We start from the raw sequence: 22,223 nt of genomic DNA, 5'->3' as shown, positions 1-22,223 counted from the left end.
GCTGCTGGGGCAGCCCGAGTCACCCCACACGGAAAACCTGGGGAATGCTGACGCCGGCATGCGCAGCTACAGGTGTGACCCTGCGGCACAGCATCACCTGGCTCTGGCCCTGGTGCCAACTGCATGTCTGAGCATCCCTGGACTGCACTGTACCAAAACGCTGGCACTACTCACAGACCAAACCTCTGCCCCCTCCACCCCCTCCACCCCCCAGCCCAGCTCCTGGGAGCAGCAGAAGCACCAGCTCCTGCAGAGCAGAGGATGCCTGCCGGGGACCAAGCCAGAGAGGGGACTGGCCCCATCACCCGCTGCCGGGCCCGGTCACTGCCCTCTGCCCTTTGGGCAGGAGGAGAAAGAGCTTTGCAGACTACCAGGGCCACATCTAACGCCAGGAGACACAAAGACACGCTTCCAGTGAAAGAGCCGCCTCTCTTTAGAGACTGTCACGATGCGCAGCCTTGGTCTCAGCACTCTCACACTAGCGGCTGCGCACAGCGGGCCAGGACTGGTGACCCCATCAGGGTAGCAGGCTGCGGCTCAACAGAGAGCTGCTCCTGGGGCAGGTCTTCAGGGGACGTGAAAGAGAACATAGACAAACCTAGCTGGAAACGGCAGGACAGGAGAGCTGGTGTAGAGTGAGGGAAGACAGAGGTGGCAGTGAAAGGGCAAAGCCCGGAGTCCAGCGCAGAGCACAGGGCAGAGCCTCCCTGCTGTGGAGCAGCATCTGGAGACCCAGCGCTGCCGGGCCAGTGAGGCAGGGGCAGGTTCCCCTAGTCTCCATACATATTCATTGCTGATTAGCCAAATTCATATTTAGCTGACTTCACATTGCAGTGCCTGAGCAACCACCACTCTGGAGACACAGCTAGCGCAACTCCTGTTTGAAGAATGTCTGCTTTCGGTTTCAGACCCAAACCCTAAACCAGTCTGACCAGCTGGAACCCAGTTTCAGGTCACACCCTGCCTTGCTCTCTGTGTGACTGAGTGGGTAATGATCTCACTCTTAGCACATCACCGAGGCAGTGGCCTCTCCAGGTATCCACACACCGCATCCCCCCGCTCCCAGCCCTCCCCAAGGCAGGTGACTGCAGCACCAGAGCACTCCCCAGAGCTCTCGCAGTCTGGGCAGATGGAAGTGTGCAAGCGTGCGGGCATCAGAACGGTGCCTGCCTCCCCTGCAGGCCATTGCTTCTCGGACACCACTCCCAAGTCAGGTAAGACAAACAATTCCTTTTTATTATCAAAGTGAGCACACAGAAATGTAAACCAAGATGTGAGGTTTATTGCATAGGCCATGACGAACTGTGGGAAAAACAAGATGGAAAAAATGACACAAGACAGATCATGAAAAGTCATGGAAGAACCTGACCAGCCGCAGGGACACTGAGGCCGATGGCCAATGCCAGGCAGAGGTGTGCAGTCAGATTGCCAGCAGGCTGTGGGCAGCAGTTTCTTCCCTTCCAGCCTGTAGACTTCATCCCAATGAGGCAGCTCTCCTGGAGCTGCTCTTGCGGGGACCTGAGCTGTGCCCTGTGCTGGGCATGGCTTCAATCAGAGCCTTCCAGAGCCATTCTGCCCTCATCTCTGAAAGGGTCCAAGCATTTAAACTAAAGTCTGTACAGAGATTTATGCTTTACACACACACGTGCGTGCGCAGACACACACGCAAACACGCATACCCCAATTTCCTCTCTCTTCACAGCAGTTTTCCAAGAGCAGCATGCACTGGAATTTTGGGAATTGGTGCTAACAGAACCAACAAAATGTATCACGCAGTTGAGAAATAGCAGCTTCTGCCTCCAACAGAAGTCCCCAGAGGTACAAGCCTGTACAGCAGAGATGCAGCGGCACGGATGTGGGAAGCACCTCACTGTTGCCAGCCTATGGAAGAACACATGGGACCTTGCTAAAGTGGAGATGTCACACGCTGACATGAGGCCAGCGACGAGCTCTGGACCTCCTGGAGCTGGGAGGGATGGGCCAGCAGAAGCGAGAAAGCCTGGGGCCATTAGCCCACCTCTGTGCTCTGGGGGATGCCAGGGACTCAGGTCAGCCTGCATGCTCAGAGGAGAACACAGCGAAATCAAAGCTGCAACAAAGGTCCAGCTGAGGGGGAGCTGGGTCCTTCCACCCTCCCCTCACCACCTGCAGGAAAAGTAGGGACATTTCTTTTCCTTTCATGTGAGAATAAATAAACAATTTCTCAATGTATTTTGGTTCAAACTGAACACTGGAAAGGCAACCCGGGCAAACTCACAGAGCGAAAATGGTGGAGATGTACTGTACACAGGAGGCTGTAACAGGGCAGCCAGGCAGAAAAAAATCTAGGTGTGCTTTTCTGTTAAAAAGCAAAGCCTAGTGATTAAAGCAGGCATTTCTGTTTCCTTCCATCTTGAAGACAGGAACCACTGGAGAGTGTCCCAGAGCCCCTGGAACAGGTCTGGGCAGTTACGTGAATCTCACAGCCCTGGAGAGGCTCACCACAACCAGGAGGTCTGCTGGGAGGCAGGGCCATCTTGCCGAGGACTGAGAGAAAGGGAGGAAAATATGAAGTTGGGTGGAAGAAAGTGGCACTGCAATCAAAAAATTGCTGGCTCTGGTGCTCACACCATTCAGCAACGTGAATATATAGCTATACAGATAGAGCTATATAGAGCTATACAGATCCAGTTCCAGAGTGGAGCTGTACTAGGGCTTTGAGCAGGAAGAAAGATGTGATTCAGAGTTTCACTGAATTGTTTGAAGTCAGGAAGGCACAGACATCAGAGAGCATCAAAATGCTCCCAAACCCTCACTTTCCAGAGTGGCCACTTAGCCAAGACAATCACAAACACTCGTACTGCCAAATCTGATGGCTAGGTCTTGGCCTGATGCTATAAACGTCTTTGAAGTGAGAGTCCTTCAGGCACAGGCCAGTGTCTAAAAACAGAACTCCAGAAGTTTTGGGGAATGCCCCAGTGCTGGGCAGCAGAGAGAGGGGCTGCAGGTCAGACTGGTTTGGTGGCACTGCTGTAAAACAGATGCTCAGTGTCCTCTGTGGTGGAGAGGGTTGAGTTCGTAGCAGTGGTCGGCTGACGGCGGCGGCTGCTCTTCTTCCTGTTCTTCAGGAAAAAGTAGCCTATGATGACCAGGACAACCATGATGCAGATCCCAAGGAGCACGGCAATCACTACCTCAAAGGCACCTGCATGGATACAAGAACATGTTAGAAGGGCTGCTCCACGAGCCTGGATGCAGCAGGAGGAGTCAGGAAGAAGCAAGCACAAAGGCTGATGAAGAAGCTGTTCTGGCAAGGAGAAGAGGTGGGCAATAGCTGGCCCAACAGCAGAGTGGTCACTGCACACCTGGTCAAAGAAGAAAGAAGGCAACCACATGGCATAAGGTTATGGCCAGGGTGTAGCCAGCCGATCTCTCCCAAATTACGATTCCCACCGTTTCCCAGACGCACCGCGCCCTCTAAAGGCTGTTCGGTGACTTTGGCAGGCTGTGAATACCAAGCCCTTCTGTAACACTGGTCTTCCTTCTTAGTCAACAGAGAAGCCACCAAGGGGTGGTCACAGAAAGCACCTCCTGGTTGGGATAATGGTATTGAAGTGTGCCATGGTGGACAGACTGAGTTTCTGGGGAAAGATCTTGTAGCAGGGCTGTGAACATGTGGTCTTCTACAGCCAAACTCCTGCATCATCAGTGGAGACAGTAAAGCCCGACACGTTTGAGAACTGGTATGAATTTGAAGACTAAATCAACCTCTAGTGTTGAAGAACAGAAATGTCTAATTTCAGTTCTCTGCTGAAGAAAGATGCCTTACATCTCTGTGATGAAAGGACACCAACTTTAACGTGATATTCTTGTAAGACTTGTAATTCAATAGCTCTGGCGTTCTTTACAGTTGTAGAGATGGTGTTTAGGGTTACCAGATTTCCCCACAGTCTAGTGCCCAACATCATTCACATACCCACTTGCTCATTCTTTCTTGCAGACGTTAATTGTTCTTATGTGAACTTGGCTCTTGGGAAGAATTTTACTTTCTGTTTTTTGATTATGAACAGTGGAGAATTCATGGCAAGTTGATGGAAGGAAAATCAAGAGCCTCTGATAGGAGCTACTGAGTCACAAAGAAGCAACTGGACCACAGATGCACAGTGTACAGGAACATTTCTTGCCACTGCTAGCATCCCACAAATCCCACACTGCTCCCTCAGCTTCAAAAGCGGGGTGGGAGAGAGGGCAAGGCTTTTGCAAGGAAAGGCAAAGTATTTTTCAGGACAGGGTAGAATCAAGAAGCAAGATCTGTAGGCAAAACTGTTACTCACTTAAGATAGCACTTTGGGACTCGAATGTTTCCCACCTCCGGCCAATGACATCTGCTTCTGAATTGAGAGCAGAGAGGGGGGGAAATATTTTACAAAGAACAAGGAACAAGGGATAAGACAGGTTCCTGAGGAGCGTATTTCCAGTGCTCGGAAGTGACTGAACGCACACAGCATGCCTCTTGACAGTCATGGCACAGCTCTCGGGACAGGCTGTGAGGTGCAGCGTAGCTGAGGGGAGACTTCAGAAAAGCAGCAACCATTTGCCTCCTAACAGGTACAGTCTGGCAGAATTCCTCCTCCTGTTTCAGTTGGTGGCCTCCAGAGCAACAGGTACAAAGCTCTAGAGTGTAAATCTTTCCCTCTTGTTTGTTTACTTCTGTCTAATACATGTCATTAAGGATTTTCTTAATTTCTCCCCTCCCACTTGGGAAGAACTGGAGCTAGGTTAGAAAGTTGGATTCTCTTCAGAGGCGCCATACCCTGTGTTTGGTTAGTTTGTCATCCTCTGTTCCTTTTTCAACATCTGCACCCAAAATGTTTTCCCGCTCTGAGAAATGATAGGCTGCACTGCGGGAAGATGCTGTGGATAGACACCGTTCCCCTTAAAGCCGTCAGTCGCACTGAAGAACGCTGTGAGGCATGGCCAGCGTTTGAAAGCAGAGCTGCTTGGACTGAAACTCCCAAGTCACAGCCTCTGTGCGACCACAGGCTTAATCTGGAGTGGTTTTCATAGTTTGATCGGTAAAACTCCAGCCCTCACTACGTCTGCTTACTTGTGATGCCTGAACATGACTTCATGCACTCTTCCTCTTCTTCAAAGTTGTTGTTGTTGCCACCACAGCCCCCGTAAGTGAAGGGATCACATTTCTCAGAGAATGGGTTATAGTACCAGCGGGGGATGCTCTCGGTGCACTGTCCAGTATCAGGCAAGTCCACGCAGTGACCTGGCAAAGCAAGGGAGAGGTGCTCTAGCCCAAGCAGCGCATTCCCAGAGCAGCAACATTTTCCACTCACAACAGAAGAGCACAAGCACCATGGCAGAGGCAATCCATGGCCAGATCAGTGGCTCTTGGTCCCCACTGCCCAGGTGCCAGCTGCTCGAAATTTGCGTTGCCGAAGTGAGCTGCCACTTGCCCATAAACCCACCTAGAATGGCGGAAAAAGGAACATCAGAGCATGCAGTCATGCCAGACCTTGGATTCCATCCCCTGTAGAAATGACCTCAGGAGGCACAAGGGAATATGAAGAGCCTGGACACATCGAAACCACAGTCTGGCTCGGGCCTTCTCCACAAGCAAGCTGCAATTAAGCTGAGTGGGGATATACTCTTCTAGCCCAGTGACAGTGGCACCTTCTACATTAATAAAACCAAGGCAAAGGTATGGGAAGGAGCACAGCTATATTGCCTGTACTGTGCCAAGTGTCCTCCACACTGCTTTGCTTTGCACTGTTTCCAAAAAAGTGCTGCGGGGTTTTGTATCAGCCAGGTACTGTGCTCAGCAGGCAACGTGCATGAGACCTGCTGGGATGGAAAAAGTGAAAGCCTGCTACAAACAGTTGTCATCCTCTAGGTCAGAAAACAGGCTTTTGGTCATTCTTAGTACAGGAACTACCCAGACGCTACATCTGTTTTGGAATTACGCAGGGATGCAGTTTTACCATGAAAGAGCAGACTGAAAAAAACCCACGGAAGCTGGCAGATGTCAGTGTGGTGCTTTGGAGCACACATACCTTGCTTATGTGTGACATTGATTTTCTGCAGCCTGTTGAACTCACGAGCATCTGCAAGAGAAACATTCCATGTTAAAACTTCGCTCACTAGTTGAAGACAAAAAATTAAAGATACCTCTGTCCATGCGGACACAGGCAGACAGAGCTTTCCTGCACATTCACTTGCTATTACAAGTCAGGGAAAGGGAGATGTAATTTGAGGTTCTTAAGTATCTCAAAGCTAGGAGAGGAACAAGGGAGAAATGAAATGTAATAATGAGAAACTATTCCAAATTTCCATTCCACAAATACAAAGACAAAACTACGGAAAACAAAGGCTTGCTTGCTTTTTTTTTTTCCGTCAAGAAGCATGGGGAAACTGCTACCACTCCAGGTTTTAAGAAGTGTGAAAGAGCACAAGTGCAGGATATAAGAAAGGGCAAGAGAGACAAATCATATGCTCGCAACTTAAAAATGCAACAAAAGACCCACACGCAGGAAAGAGATTATGGGAATTCTGTCAGAAAAGGGAACAAGTGCGGGGATTCTGGCCTTGGGCAGCTTGCCACTGTGCACTGACATTAGCATAACATGAGGGTGTCAAGGGGATCGTGACCCTGGACAGACTGGTTGAAACTATTCTTTCATTCCCTGTCTCCACACTCTAGGAGAACAGGTAAGGAAATACTGGAAGCGGAGGTTCTGAAGTCTTACAGATCAGTGCAGAGAAGAGACACGAAGAGTATTTAAGAGGCAGGAAACATCCCAGAAGGAAGATCAGCTCTTGCAGTCAGCAGAGGTACGGGGCATGGCAGAACCTGTAAATCAATACTGCAGAAGAGGTAATGCAGGGTCAGGAGAGAAGAACAGAGTGCACCAAAAAGCACTGAGTCCACAACTGTAACTCACGCTGCACTCCCTCCCAGGCAGCTAAGCTGCCTAAGCCAGATTTTGAAGTACTTACATTGTTCACAATACATCTCATCCGATCCATCAGCACAGTCAAGAGTTTCATCACACTCCAGATAGGCATCAATGCAGCAGCCATCCTTGCATCTGAAGAAGGGGGGCTGACACTTCCCATTGCACACTGCATCAGAAACAGTTCAGATAGCTAATTAAAATTAATTGTTTCTCCCTGCCACACAGACGCTTTATGAAGGATTTAAAATTGCTGATACGGCTGGCAAACAAGAAAGAAGGCAGATTGCTCTTTCTTCAGCGCCATCCTGGGCTCAGAAAAAAAAAAAAAGGGAAAAAAATCATGTATTGTTTATAGATGAAACATTGTTCTGGGAACTGTCATATTTCCTCTCAAAAAAGAAGTACACAGAAGGTGGAAGCAAGAATGAAATACTCGGGAAGAATATGGAGACAATGCCCAAGCACGGGGTCTAAACTGGAAAGCTGAACTGAAACCTGCACACTGGGTTGTGAAAGGCAACGGAGAAGAACAGGTATTGCCCTCTGCTCCAGGAGTGGTCACGAGTGCCGAGTCCTGTGCTCAGTGCTCAGCTGCCCGCTGAACAAAAGACATGGGCGTGAGGGGAATGCAGTAGAGATTCAGCAAGGGGCTGCAGCACAAAACCTAGCGCGACATTATGGAAGACACAGGCTCATTTTGGAGGTGCACAGTAGCAGGACGAGCAGCAACAAACACGAGTTGCAACAAGGGAAAGTGACTCGATATAAGGGGAAAAAATATAACAAGGGTCTTCAAACACTTTCACAGGTTGTCGAGGGAATGCATAATATCACCTTAGTCAGAGATACACAAAAGTGGACTGAATGTCGTCCAAGCAACCCAGTACCCGCCCTGCTTCGAGTAGTGGGTTGGACCAGATGACCTCCAGGGGTAATCCGCAACCTGAATTGTTCTATGACATGAAAGCGAAAGTCTTAGCGAAGAAATTAGTCTCCAGTGCCTCCCTTTGCACACTGACTGAAGGCTAACCAAAAGCTACAGGGCTGGATGTGAGACACTGAGCCTGAGCGCACAGCAGGATTACACAGTGGTACAGGAGGCTCACCTGGCTGTTGGCGCCCACCAATAGAACCTGAAGAGAGAAGGGGAAAAATAAAATTAATTTACCACCACACAATTTTGTCAGCTCAAGATCAGCTTTATATTGCCTTTGTATCTCACCTAAGAAGAGCATATTTTCTGGAAGCAAGTCCTACAGGAAGCAAATGCCTAAAGGACTTCCCCTAGAGAGGAAATACAGGTGTCCACTGCCCAGAGATCCCCATGTTAGACAGGCTTGAGAAGAGCACAGGGGAACTTCCCACCACTAGCTAGACCATTCCCAAACGGCCTTCCTTTTCCAAGGCTTTTGCCTGCTCCTTAAGCTGTGCACAGAAAAGGGCCTGGAAAGGGCTTAGCCTGTTTATCTGAGGCAGTGCTAAGTCATTCTCAGACTTGGCTAAGAGGATGCCAAGGAGGAAAATTAATTTCATTTTGGGAGCGAAGCACTTCTAGCTCCCCCACTGCACTACACTGCCCTCTGAATTTAGGTTTCAGATGTGACGTGAAGATTTAGTGAGGGTTTCTGCAGCCAGAGACACACCAGGGAAACCGACCAGGGGAAGAGTATTCCAGGAGCTGGGTCAGATGTGTTGGCAGTGTAAGATTAGGACCCTCCATCACTAAGTAGACCAGTCTCCTCAGCTCTTTGGGATCTACCTAGCCGCCAGCCAAAAAGCTGCAGTACTTGTCCTCATGGTCATCCCAATCCCAGGAGCAAGAGGGGGCTGATTTTCAAAGACTACTCACCTCTAACATTCCTGCAGGCAAGTTTACATTCTTCTTCCTGTAAGTAGTTATTCTTGTTGGGCTTGCAGCCGCCAAAAACGAACTCCTCACACTGCTGAAGGCTCGAGTTGTAAAACCAACGTGGAAAAGATCCCCGACACCAACCCACCTTCTTAGGAGTCAAACAATGCTCTATCGAGAAAGTTGACATAAAAGGCTCTGGTTAGCTTGCTCTGCCTTCACAAACACAAAGGAGAAAATCTTCCAAAGGGAAATCTGTCAACAGTGCGGACACTTGGCTGAAAGATTTACAAAGTCTTGAGTGGCACAGGGAAGGCAAGTAGGGTATCATGGTATATATATTCTCATGTGAAAGGCAGGGTCACAAAATCAAATTATGAGGCAATACATCACAAAACAGAAGGAGCTGCTTCATAGAACACAAAGTCAAACTGTGAAACATCTTGCTTCAGCAGGTTGCTGCTGTGCAAATATTATGTGAGGTCAAAAAGGGATTCACTCATGGCTGTTAAACACAGAGCCACCATCTTCTGTTTAAAAAGACTCCCCCCTGCAAATTCCCTGGGGACTAGCCAAGCATAGCAGGGATTTACTGATAGCGTGTCATGTTCTTACACTGTTTGCAAAGCGTCAGCCTCTGGACACTGCTGAAGGCAGTATACTAGATTTTGGACAGACCCTTAGTGCCACTTGACATGGCTGTTCTCCTATTTTTATGGTACTTGTGGTAGGGGGAGAAATTCCCTGCTTAGTTACTAGTCAACCATTGGTTAAAGAACTCCTTGCTCCTAATGCACTTGTAACACTGAATATTTTGATCATTAAACAAGGTCATTAAAGTAAAACCTATAAATACAGCCAGGGACATTCGAATGTCCTGCAGATGCCTCCACCTATCCAGTGGCTTAAAAGAATTAACCACGCAGTCAAAACCATGCAGTCATCAGGACCTTTGAGGTTCTCCTGTCTCTGAAATATATATGAAATATATATTCTTTTATTTTGAATATTTTCTCCTGTTCTCCCTCCATTGCACCCCAGACTTCAGCCACTCTGATGTCACCCAGCGGAGGGCAATGACATGCAGAAAGGATGGAGTTATTGCAGGCCACCTCTTCTGCAAGAGGATGCAAAACCCTTAAAATAGACCACTAAGAATGTTGAGACATTCCACTAGTGTTCAGGTGCAGGATTCTACTGGGAAAAGTGGATGTGCATGTCCTGTCTCTTGGCTGTGCTTTTCCCATCTACCCCTCTGAGAAGAGTAACGCCAGAGCAGCGCTCAGGCTTGGCGACTCCAGCTAGACATCCGTGGGTTCAGGCTCACCTTCCGTCTGCTCAGAATTCAGCACCACGATGGTGATGTTGGTGAAGTCTTGCTGTTGCGCAGTGTCTGTGACGGTAAGCTGGAACACGTAAGTCCCCGCCTGCAGGTTGGAGATTTCTACCTTGTCTTCCTCGTGCTTCTGAGAATGCAAAAGAGAGACTTATGCAGAAGGTGGTAACTCTACCGAAGCCTGCTAGGCCCATGTTCCTGCATTAGGAAGAAAGGGGCTTGACTGGAAGCCCCAAGCAGGTGTCCGGCACAAAAAACATTTCAGTTCCACACAACCCCCCCAAATCCACGGGCTGTTACCCAGCTGGAATAGTGAAGAGAAAGAGTACAACACGTGTAATTAGGTATTTCACCTCTGGGGGCACTGTGAAGATGCAAGGGAAAAAAAAGTCCCCGCCTGCAGGTTGGAGATTTCTACCTTGTCTTCCTCGTGCTTCTGAGAATGCAAAAGAGAGACTTATGCAGAAGGTGGTAACTCTACCGAAGCCTGCTAGGCCCATGTTCCTGCATTAGGAAGAAAGGGGCTTGACTGGAAGCCCCAAGCAGGTGTCCGGCACAAAAAACATTTCAGTTCCACACAACCCCCCCAAATCCACGGGCTGTTACCCAGCTGGAATAGTGAAGAGAAAGAGTACAACACGTGTAATTAGGTATTTCACCTCTGGGGGCACTGTGAAGATGCAAGGGAAAAAAAAAAAAAATGTGGAGAAGACTAAAATACCTGTAGATTTTACTTTACTTTTTAAAAAATAAAACCTGAATAATGAATAATTTTCTTTGTACATAGAGAATAAGCTAGGTGTATTTAAGAAATACATATTCTTTTATTTTGAATACGAAAAGTATCTTTTGTTTTAGAGATGGAAACGAGTGCCTATTTCTTTGACTGATGAGAGGTTTCTAAAAGAGAGTGAAAGCTGTGATGTTATTGGCACACACTTTTTTCTCTGTATTTCCCAGGAATGTTTGGTCTCCGCTGCCATGCTATCTGCCTTTTTGCTTACGTTTCAAGAGAAAACAGTGTGGCCATATGTAATATTAATATGGTTAACACAGCACAATACCAGAGGACTCTTAACCTTTTTTCTTCCTCTGAAAGTTGCTTTGGTTGGGCTAGGGGTAAGGCAAAAGGAAAGGAGCACTTCCAAATTCCCACAGCCCCCTCAGCACCATACAGCTAATCATTACTGGTCTTCAAAATCAGCTGTTAGCCTGAAGCGCTCATTTGCTAATTTTTCCAAAAGGTGCCACGAGAGCTCGTATGAGCTCTAAGGCTTTTCCAGAAGTTTACCAATAATCATTCACTCTTCTAAAGCCACAATCCCCATTTAACGGCTATCAGACAGGCAGGGTTCACTCCCCAGAGATCTTGGAGCCAGTCAGGAGACGTGACTTCTGCTCCAGCTCAGATAAAACAGGAGGAGGAACCTATCCTCTAAAGTGATACAAAGTCCAAGAAAAGCCCTGGGAGAACAGAAGCAGAGCCTACAGCTGGATTATTCAGAGCCAGAGGAGGAGAAGCCAAGTGAAGCAGAGCAAAACCAAGGGCAGGCTTCTAACTGAACTGTAAGAGCTTGGAAGCAGAGGCAGCTCTTGCACCTAAGCTGCTTCACCCGAGGGTGCTCCCTCCCAGGCAGATCAGCTCTCACTCAGGAAGGTTTGAGGTGACGTCCTGGTGCAAGGAACCTGAGACCTGATGAGGCCAAGAAATGCCGTGTCCCAGTAGTGTGTGAGAGGGTGGAGGCAGCCACTAGGAGCGTTCCATAGCTTTTGGGAACAGGGTCGTGGGTCAGCTGGCTCAAGAAGGGAAAGTCAAGGTGACCTATAAGTCAGCAGCTCTGACAGCCCAGCCCAGTGCAAACTACAGGTGACACGGAGCAAGATGTTTCCTTCCTGCAGTTCCCTACCTTCATCTCCACGGAGGGGTTACCGAAGACCTGTTTCCATTCATAGCTGACTATCCCTTGGTCATCTGTGCTCTCTGTGCCTCTCAGCATCACCGGCTCCCCCGGCTGCACCCTCATGTCCATGCCAGTGCGGGCTACTGGAGGATAATCATCTGCTGAAGAAATGCAGAACAAGGTTTGGGTAAGAAGCTGAAGGGTCCAGTCCTTGTCTCCATTACAGGAATACAAGGGAGGGGGCTTCTTCCAGGATAAATCAATACACACTTCAGCCACTGAAAGGAAAACACCTCTGTACAGCTGTGCTTCCTGCAGCCTGAGCAAGCAACAGACAGTCAACACCATTATTATTGCCTTCACTCATTTGGTAACTCCGGCAGCGCCTTTGAGCCAATCGGCTCCCTGGCCACTTCTGCCCACAGGAACCACTGTACACGGGTGTCCCTGTGGCTACAGCCATTGTGCTTCTGGCCATCAGACCACACCCTCACAAAGAGCAGCACTTCACCCTTCCCTTACGAAGATGGCCTGGTGTGGGTATTGAAGAATGTGGAACTGACTCTCACCACTGCTCCCTTCATCTCTAAGCACTATGTTAGCATACTTAACCAGAGCTACGCCACTGGACGGCAAATAGCACTCCCCCCATCTCATCTTCCACCCCACTCACTGGCACTCATGCTTTAAAAAACCCCACACAAATGCCATTCGTGAGATCACTGTTTTTGTGCCATTCCATGGATGAGCTTACCAGCAGCCTCCACAATCCATCAAACACTTTTCCAGACTCTGAGTGCAAGAGAGGAAAACTGATCCCTGCCTGTGCCAGCAAGAACAGCCTGTACAATGACACCGCTGAGCCTGACTCATAACTCCCTTTGGCCTCGACGTCTCTGACCACAGGCTTTCTGCATAGCTCAGCCCATAAAACTCCACCTGGCAGCGCCTGTACCAAGTCCAAGACTCAATGTTCAAGTTCAGCCTGCATTTTTTATAAAGGCATTGATCATCGTTCACAAGCTACATATAAATCTCTCTACCATTTACAGTTATGTTGACTGTGGCCAAAAGGGAGAATTTTGCCCAAATCCCTTATAAAACTACTCCAATTATTTTCACTATTGTAGACTTGCTCCTGATTTCCTGCATGAGTGTTTCTGGATGCAGGTCTCAGCTGCTGACTTTTGCCAGAGCCTACTGAAGGGACCTTTAACATAAGGCATGTATACAAACAAACCTGACGTGTAAGGCAAGCTACTGTTTAGTTCTTTCACCATCTTTCAACACATATTCCAGATCACTTACCACAAACACACTCAGATTCTTGTATTTTCTAGTATATTTTACCAATGAAGAAACACACGTTCCGTCCTGGTATCCTGGTTTGAGTTAGAACAGAACTCCTTCTGTTCAGTGATTTTACTTTTCAGCCAAATCTCTTCTAACTGCATTTTCTGAAGTTAATGACATATTTTTGTGGTATCTGCTTCTAGTAGTGATAGCACTTGATCTTTGCAGTTACTACCAACCATTGGTGTGCAGAAAGGCTCTGGCTTATACTTGCTCCTGTGGAGACACAACGTTGGGGGTGCAGTACCTGAAGGGAGGAGCGGACAGGACAGGTGACCTTAAACCAACCAACAAGGTGTTCCATTCCATATATGTTATATTCAATATAAAGTTGAGGGCCAAGCATAAGGGTCAAGCTCTTCTGCAATGGCCAGCATCTGAGGAGGGCTCTGTCTGTTCTGCCTTTGATCCCAATCCGTGCATTCCTGAATCCAGTTCCAGAATCCAGCTCCTGAATCTGGTTCCCATCTGCCCCTGAGTCCAGCCTGGGACTTCCCCAGTGCCTGCCCACAGCATCAGTGGTGACAGAACTGCCAAGAGGCAGGTTGAGTTTGGTGTTGATTTTGTACGTATTTCATTTTATTGTTATTATTTTCATTAAAGGAGTTTTGGTTTTCTAATCCATAAATCTCTCTCCCTTATTCCCCTTCTCTTTCCTTATGGGAATAGGAAGGGGTTAATAGAGAGCATCTGTCTAGTGGCCAGCCCAGCTGTAACCCTTGACACCTGGACTTACAAATGCTGGGGCCACCGTAAAGTCACAGGGGAACCAAACCTCCCCTTGTTGACAAGTTTGAGCATTGCGCTCAGCCTGCTCAGCTGCAGAATCGGGGAGCGGATGCGCATGCCCGCCCTCTGAAGTTCCCACTGCAGCCTGCCTCTCCGCTGCAGCCTTGCAGCTTACCCCCCATCACTGGGCTGGTAGGGCTGCAGTTTTTCTGGATGAGGTCAGCCACTTCTAGCTCGTGCAGCTGCAGGGCTTCTGGTTCTATTTACCACACCAGTCTCTGTGCTCTCGGCAGCATGTCACAGGTTTTATCTTTAATGCCATCTTTTAACGTAAGCATTGGGTAGGAAAAATACAGGATCAAGCTCATATTGCTAAGCCTGATCCAACCACCAAAACAGGCAGAGGAAACCCAGCTAGAGTGAAAGAGGCCAGGAAGAAGACACAAGCAGAGGTGCCCATCCTGGCGTCCTCTCACCTTTGGGTGAGGCACACCTCCCTGCCACTCCTTCCTCAGGGCTGCATGCCAGAATGATAGGTTCTGTCTCAGGTAGGCACAAAGACTGCTGAAAGACACCAAGCAGGGCCAAGAAAACCTGGCACCTCTTGGTTTTGAGCAGGGCCAGTAGAACAAATAAATGGAGTTTTGCTTTATTTTCAAGTGGTCTTGCCAGGAGAACATTCATAGGCAAAAACCATGACTGGAGCTGGCAGCACCTTCCAAACTGAAGAGGGAAAACCAGCCCCACAAGCACCTTGTAAACAGCACTATAAGCTCAGGAAAGGGTTCCTGCCATGAGAACACCATGACCAAGCACCGTGAGCCTGACAAGGAGAAACGCAGCTTGCACCCTGCCATCCTCCTGCCAGGGGAAGCCCAGGAGGTGGGCGCGATTGCTCAAGGGAAAGACAGCACAGAGGCTGATCATTAACTCAAAACTCCAAATTATGTTTTTCCTTGACATTTTTAAGCGTGTACACTTAAAAAAAAAAAAATTAAAACTGCAGACCAAACATTTCTCCACAGGTCAATTTAGATCCTCTGGATTGTGGATTGCACAGTGAAGTAAGAGCTCAGTTATGATCAACGGGTCAGCGACTCTTCCGGATCTCATCTCTGATTAGCCAAATTCCAACCCTCCTCACATCCAGAAAAACACTCACAGTATGTCCTTATCTGAGGTGGCTGCCAAGGAGGAACTCCCACTAGAAATTAAAGACTTGAAAATTAAGTCTCTCCTTTTTCTTCTTAGGACATCTGAAAGCCCAGAGCGTTTGGAGTATTTCTGGTACACTGGCTGTATGAAGTATTCAGTGGCAACGTGGCTGTTCTCTGCCAGAGCTTCATAATCGAGTGCTGACTGAGCCAGAGTGAGTATCAACAAACTGCTCATAGAAGGGAGATTCTCCATTCAGTTCCTTTGAAAAATGGAAGTCACCTTTGCTACAACGCTCTTTTGACTACGGAAAGTTTCTGCTGTAACACTCCGTACAGGGAGATTAAAGCTTTATGGTGCTGTTCTGTGCGGTGCTCTGTACTGTGGAACCCATGCTCCTGGAGTCACATCATTAAATTTATATGGCTTGCAGTGTATTCGTGCCTCAGTCCCTGTTTTTCACTTTTTAAAAAAATTCATCTAGTTTTTAACTCTTATGCAGTCAGAGGGTTGCCTGGTTTCACCTCTAACAATGAGTAAACTTGAACCAATGTTGATGGGGGAAAGGGAATATAAAAGATACTAGATTCCTACAGGGTCTGCAAAAGTAAGCATCTAGTGCGGGGAGAGACCCCACTAGGGACCTTGCTACCAGAACATGCAGGCACCAGTGAAATCCCACAGCAGAAAGCACTTGCAAAGCTCCCGATTTGGGGATTTCTCTTTTGGAGTTCAGGTATCAGCTTTCCCCTTGAGACACAAGTTCACATAAAACCAGATTTCCTCCATTCCAGCACTCCTGCAGATATGCCCTGAGGTACGTGAGATATGAAGCGATGTTTGAAAACGCCTCAGAACGATCTGAGGTTGCTACTAGAGAGAGCTGAAAAGCTTTCTCATGGTCACCGAGGGACTCTTGCAGCCTGCTGTTGTCTGCAGTGGCAGAAGCAGCTTACGAACGAGGTGAGCTGCATTGGGGGCCCTGAGGCACTGTGAAGGGAAGCGCGTCGCTGGGGACAAAAGCCACTGCTCAAAGCCACTGGACAGGCCGGTAGCAAAGACAAGAGCAGAAATGAGGCCACACAAATGCCAGTGTCCATAAGACATGCAACCTTGGAGATTTCAAGCATGAGAAGCCAGCTGAGCCTGCCTGCTGCAAAAGCAGGTGGGCAGGTGCAGGCAGCTGCGCGTCTCCCTGCAAATGCTAAAGCTTTGCTCTAACCTTGTTTTCAGGGAAGTTATTCAAAGGAGGGTCCAGTCAAGTGTTGTCCATCGACACGAGAAAACGCTCCATAGTAACAGGCAAAGGTAAGGAAGGAACATGCTGCTGCCACAATGTTAATTTGCCTGATGAGGGGGAGATGGAGAACAAGGCAATGCAAGACATTGCCTGGAGAAATACAGACTCTTTCTGCAGGGATTCATCCTGGCTGTGCAGCAAATGCAGTCATGATAAAGCCATGTAGTTTTTGGACAACGCATGCAGAGCCATGCATTAATTCAGCAATAATTTCTAGAGGTTTCTACAGTGATGTGTAAGAGGTGCACACAGCAGGTCAACTTAACCTCTCTAAAACAATACAGCACCACTGAAAGGATTATATTTTCAGATTAATGCAATCTGCTGCTGCCCCAGGCTCCTTCCACCCTTCTCGGGGTGTGGGAAACCAGTCCGGTTTGCTTTAGCAAGCAGAGGAAAAGAGTCTCCTGCAAATCTGTGTGCCATTTCAGTACAGATCAATTTGTTACTCCAGTCTCCTTAACTCCAAAGCCACAGTGTGAGGTAGCCACAACATGCAGCCCTTCAGTGAAATCTGCGTGACAAACAGTAGTTCCACAGCGAGTGGCAGCTGCTTATCACCCGCTCCGAGCAGGGAGCTGGACAGGGAGGTCTCTGAGGGCCCTGTCAGTACCCATCAGCCTCTGTCATGCGGACACTGAACATCCAACTCCCCCTCTCCTGGCCTGAGCTGGGTGCTAGAGGATGAGCAGCTGGCTCAGGGCTCAGCAGCATCAGCCAAGGGGAGATCAGCGACCAGAGCTGTCTCAGCCCCGGCTGGTATCCCAGCACCACTCATCTTAGTTGCTCCGTGCCTGCAGAATACATTACCCAAGCTTTAACCTGCAAATCTCTTTCCACGGTGAGGCAGGAGCAGAGACATCCTGAACCCTGCAGTTTCCCAGCACTTTCTGTCTCCCACTCACAAGTCCTGAATTAAAGAGGAGGAGGAGAGTATCACTGAGCATTTCACAACAAAGGTTCAGTTCAAGAAACGGGCAAAGGTTCAGGGAGGTTATTTTCCAGTTTCACACCCAGAACTGGTTTGCCTAGCCCAGAATAAGCTCGGGGCAGTTACTTAAACACTGGGCTCCATTATTGCCAATAAAGTGCATGGTGAGCCTGCCCCTCCCGAATGAGCCAGGCAGAAAACTCGCACCAAAGTTCAGGAGGAATCATTTAAGAGCATAACGCCTTTTAACAATAACATCAGAGACTTTGGGCTGTACGTTAGCTGGAACAGACAACAGACAGCCAAGCTGTCGTCACCAGCTTATAAAGGACTTGGAAGCTTTTGTTCTCCGAAATACTGCAAATAAACTCAGATGATGTGCAAAAGCTAGATTTCAGCTGTATTCATTGTTGCCTGTATTCACAGGTTTTTCTGAAGTCATAACACAGCAAGAGTGGCTGCAGTGGGTTAGAGCAAGCGTGCCCCTGTCCCTGCGCTCGGCTGCCAATGGCCTCGCTGTGGGTGCTCAAACAGAGCAAGCATTCACAGTGTTCCCCAGTAATACTCCCCCATCTTTTAGCTACTTCCATCAGGCTCCAAAAACATTCCGAGATTAAATTTGCCCAGCTGTATGCCCCTAGCTGTGCTCCCTTTTCAACTGTTTCCTAGTCTCCTCTTGAACATAAACTTCTTAATTCAACAGGTCTGCTCCCTGTAGTACCAGCGTGGGTCTTGCAAGACGTGGCTTTTTTGTTTAATGTAACACAATGGGATCACTAAATAGATATTTCACTGTTCACTAGAAAAAAACCATGCTTTTAATCCTCGTTACTGCAGAGGATGTCTGAAGATTGCCACATGGCCATACCCTAAAGGCTTCTAGGACACCTGACAGCAGCACGTAAAGGAAAGGGATGGATGACAAAGCAGCATATAAACTTCCTGCAGACCTTCAGAGCCAGGCTCAGGGGGCTGACGATAATCTGGGCTCCAGAGCAGCCACAGAGCTTCACATTTTAACAGTGTTACAGCACAACGGCAGGAAGACTATACAGTTTCGTCTCCAGTCCAAAACCTGGGCCAAGATTTTTTTTTGCTATAAACATCTGGGAGAAGACCAGACAGGCCAAAACCAGCTTCCTCAGCCTTTCACCTGTCCTCTTCAGGGATCCTCAAAAGGTCTGGAAGCAAAAATGCTCTCAAGCCTCCTTCTGCTGCCAGGTGGACACGCTCAGTGCCCAGAGGCTCCTTCATTTAGCCTCCTGCACCTACACCTTTGTGCCCTTCCCTTCGACCCCTTGGTGGCAACCAGGCACCTGCCTTCCTACCCAGACAGGTCCCTGCGTGGACCCAATTCCAGCATCATGGCTGGAGTGGCTTGGAGGTTTGTTTTGTATTCTTCTGTTTGGATCTGAATGAAAATCGAGATCTGTGTTCTTAAGTGTCTCATCAACTGCTGTGGGAAGGGGAGCCCAGCTTCTATGGTCTGATTTAGCCGTTACTGTTTCTCCAGTAAAATAACTCATTTTCAGGTCCGGATTAATAAACAACAATAGTCCTTTGTCTCCTTCCCTTCTAGCCCTCTGATATCATTCAAGGCAATTCGGAAAGCTTTTGGTATCGGTCAAAGACAATACCTAAAATTTTCAGAAGCGGAGGGAAACACATTTCCCCTTTGAGCACAGCGTGAACACTGCAGCCTCCTCCAGACACAGTTGCAAGCTTCCCGGTGTCTGTTGCTGGAGACCTGCCTTGCACCATGCACCCTCCAAGAGTGCAAACTTAGGGTGTAGAAGGGACCAAGCCCTTCCTTCACCGCAATGGTATCGTGGCTCAAGCCCCATGTGAGCAAGGAGGGGCATGCCCACCTTGGCAGGCAGAGAATCCGTAAGAGCACTTCTGCCATGTTTTTTCACTATTCACTGACGAGACCTCCCAGGTCTTCCCGTTCCACCACAGCCATCCCAGCATCTGTGAAAGTAGCATTAGGGATGGTCTGCAAGGCAGCACCTGCTTATTGGTGGCTGAGACGCTCTGGCTAGGTGCCATGCAAACACAGCACTGCTGGTGGCACAGAGAGTCCAGCGGCACAGGGACACTTCCTTGAGACCCACACATGCGATGCCAGGCCCTGTGAGGAGCCCAGGGAGAAGAGGGGTTGTAGCCTCCTTGTATGGAGCCCTGGTGCACAGAGGTGAAGAGACTGAATTGCTTAACAGTACATTGCATTTTAACCTAATCTTGTGAAATCAGAATGAACTGGAGACGATACATTCTCTTTTCCTTCTACAACAAAGCACGGAGTAGTTCAGACAACTGCCAGCATGCCACCTCCAGTCCTGGAGATGTAGACTTCAGTTTCCCACTAACTGCAGCTCCCATGGAAAGGATTTTGAACCTGAAATGGAGGCACAGGACAACTACTGAGATAGGTAGTAACAGTGAGGTAGATTTACCAGAATGCCCTAAAATGGTGTGGGAAGAAACTAGCAGGGACAGAGGCTAGGAGTACCACTTCTGCCACATCACTGCTCAAACCAGCAACACCCAAGGGCTGGGCTGCTTCACAGCCGTGCCCTCCTCCGAAACCCCCGCACCGCTACCAAGAACGGACAACAGCAGTCAGTGTGGGACCTGGTGCTGTTTCACAACTCCAGCACCTGCAAGGCTCCCAGGCTGGCACTTCCCAGGAGAAGAACAAAGACTTGTTCGGTTCACATGTTCCAGCCCAAGCCTGTGCACCCACCCGGCTGCTCCCTCCTCATCTCCACAGATCCCTTCTGTGCCCATCACAGGTGGGCTGGGGGGGTGCACGAAGCGTATTACCTGTACAGATATCCCCTAGCAGCCCTGCCTGTACATCACCACATAATACACCGGCCACGGCTGCCAAAGAGCCAGCCAGGCTAGAGACAACCCGGCCTCATCAGGCTTCCTCCGAAACACGGAATGAGGAATCGGCGGGAGAAATGGCCATGTTTGCAGTGTTTCTGAATGCTTCGCATTTCTCTGGAGATAGCAAAGCATATGGCAAGCATCCAGCTCCAGATTAGTTTGTCTTCCACCTGGTTTTATGGGTCCAGGTGCAATCTTTCAGAGCAGGGAACCAGAGAATGGGGAAGAGAAATTCATCCCCAAAGGAGGAGTTTTCCAATTATCCTCCCCAGCAGCAAGGACTAGCCCCAATAAGAAGAGCAATATCAAGACCCCTCACCATCCAGGCTGCCACTTACAAGATTCAGGCTGCAGCAAAATGAAAGGTAAGTGGATTGCGTCCTGCCTCCAGCCCCTGAGTAATTAAGAGATTAATATAGCCCTTTAAAACGTGATGATGTGTAGATTTTTAGACGATTTCACTTTCCAACCTCAAAGGCCTGGGGGGAGGGAGAAGAAAAACAATACTTTTTTGTCTATATTGTTAAGTATCAAAACCACAGCCTGCATTGGGTAAACAGTTGCTTCGCCTGCTTCAAATAGGTTAAAAACCAATTCTCTCTGCATTTACTAATAGGTAAACTGAGGCACAGATCTTAAGCGAGTTCATCAAAGTTAGGGAAAGCCTTTGTGGCAGCGGGACATAGAAACCTGATCTTTAACACTGCTGTACCGCGACCGTTTGGCGGCTGAGCGGCACAAAGGGCGGCCGGAGGAGCGCGCACCCAGCGGCCATGCCGGCTCCTCCGGGCCCGGTCCGCGCAGCCCCACCACGGGCACCTTACCACGAGGTCCATGATTCTGCATTGCCAGGTAGGAATCGTACACGTCCTTCCTCAAGAAGTTGAGAAAGCCAGTCTTTCTGGCAAACCTGCAGACAAAAGCCTGCTCATAGAGGCAGTTGAGGAGAAAGCAGCCCTGGATGCGGTCTTCCTCCGTGCCTGGGACTTGCTCCACCAGAGCCAGGTTACAAGCGGGGTCCTTACAGCAAGCTCTCATGCAGTCCCTGCTTCGATGGACCATGGGGGATGACAAGAAGGTGGCTCCATTCTGGACAGAGGCGTCTGTATCTAGCACCAAATCCGGCATTCATGCCGTGAAGTCCTCCAGGCATGTTTCACCAAAGGGCTTTTCCCGTTGCCCTTCACCGAAGTCCCCTGCCAGCACCAAGCAGACACAGAGCACAAACAATGGACCTGGACTCCCCCTGGTCATCTCGGTGCCCTGATCCTCTCCGTCTTTGAGACCTTAGTCCTTTCCTAAAGGAAGGGAGAAGACAGATAAAGCTAAGAGGGACAGCGCCCAGGTGCATGCCACCCCAGGGCGAACAGGGACCCAGGCTGCGGCCAACGCTGTGCTCTGGGTCCCTGCGTGCCCCGGAGTGACTCATGGCTCCCCGCCCCTCCCCCCAGCAGCTCATCCCAGACACGCACTCTCAGCCCCCACCTGGCCTGTCCCAGCTGAAACCAGTGCTGGGAGCGGAGTGTCCTGCTGGTTTCCCGTGCCTGCGCCCCTCAGTGTGCCTTCAGCTGCGTCCGGCGGAGACAAAGGCACGGACAGTGCAAGAAGTGAAAACCAACTGCCCGCGAGAAGAAAAAACCCCGAGTCCCTCCCCTGTATGCTGAGTTGCGTAAGAGAAAGGGGAGGAGAGCTGGGCTGGTGCTATCTTCCCCTCCGCTGGCGGAGGAAGCGAGGCCGGCGCAGTGCTCTGGCTCGCACGAGTGCGGGGGCGCCCGCTGTGGCGGAGCATCCCCCCAGCCAGGTGCTTGCTGCACCCCTGCGCTCACG

At 49.2% G+C, this 22,223-nt stretch overlaps 1 protein-coding gene across 1 annotated transcript; it reads right to left on the bottom strand.

The window, feature by feature from the left end:
- Positions 1–2,762: 2,762 nt before the first annotated feature.
- SPINT1 (serine peptidase inhibitor, Kunitz type 1) lies at positions 2,763–21,650 on the bottom strand. Its single transcript, XM_010132519.1, is given in 10 exon segments — positions 2,763–3,184; positions 4,314–4,370; positions 5,087–5,257; positions 6,045–6,095; positions 6,988–7,113; positions 8,054–8,080; positions 8,797–8,967; positions 10,124–10,262; positions 12,040–12,194; positions 21,224–21,650. Coding segments are annotated over 10 exon segments (1,521 nt in total). The 3' UTR covers positions 2,763–2,987.
- Positions 21,651–22,223: the final 573 nt, after the last annotated feature.

Source organism: Buceros rhinoceros, unplaced genomic scaffold, assembly GCF_000710305.1.
Source record: "Buceros rhinoceros silvestris isolate BGI_N320 unplaced genomic scaffold, ASM71030v1 scaffold18483, whole genome shotgun sequence".
Taxonomy (NCBI): Eukaryota; Metazoa; Chordata; class Aves; order Bucerotiformes; family Bucerotidae; genus Buceros; species Buceros rhinoceros.
Note: the sequence above shows the minus strand (reverse complement) of the source record. Positions and strands in the feature narration are given on the sequence as shown.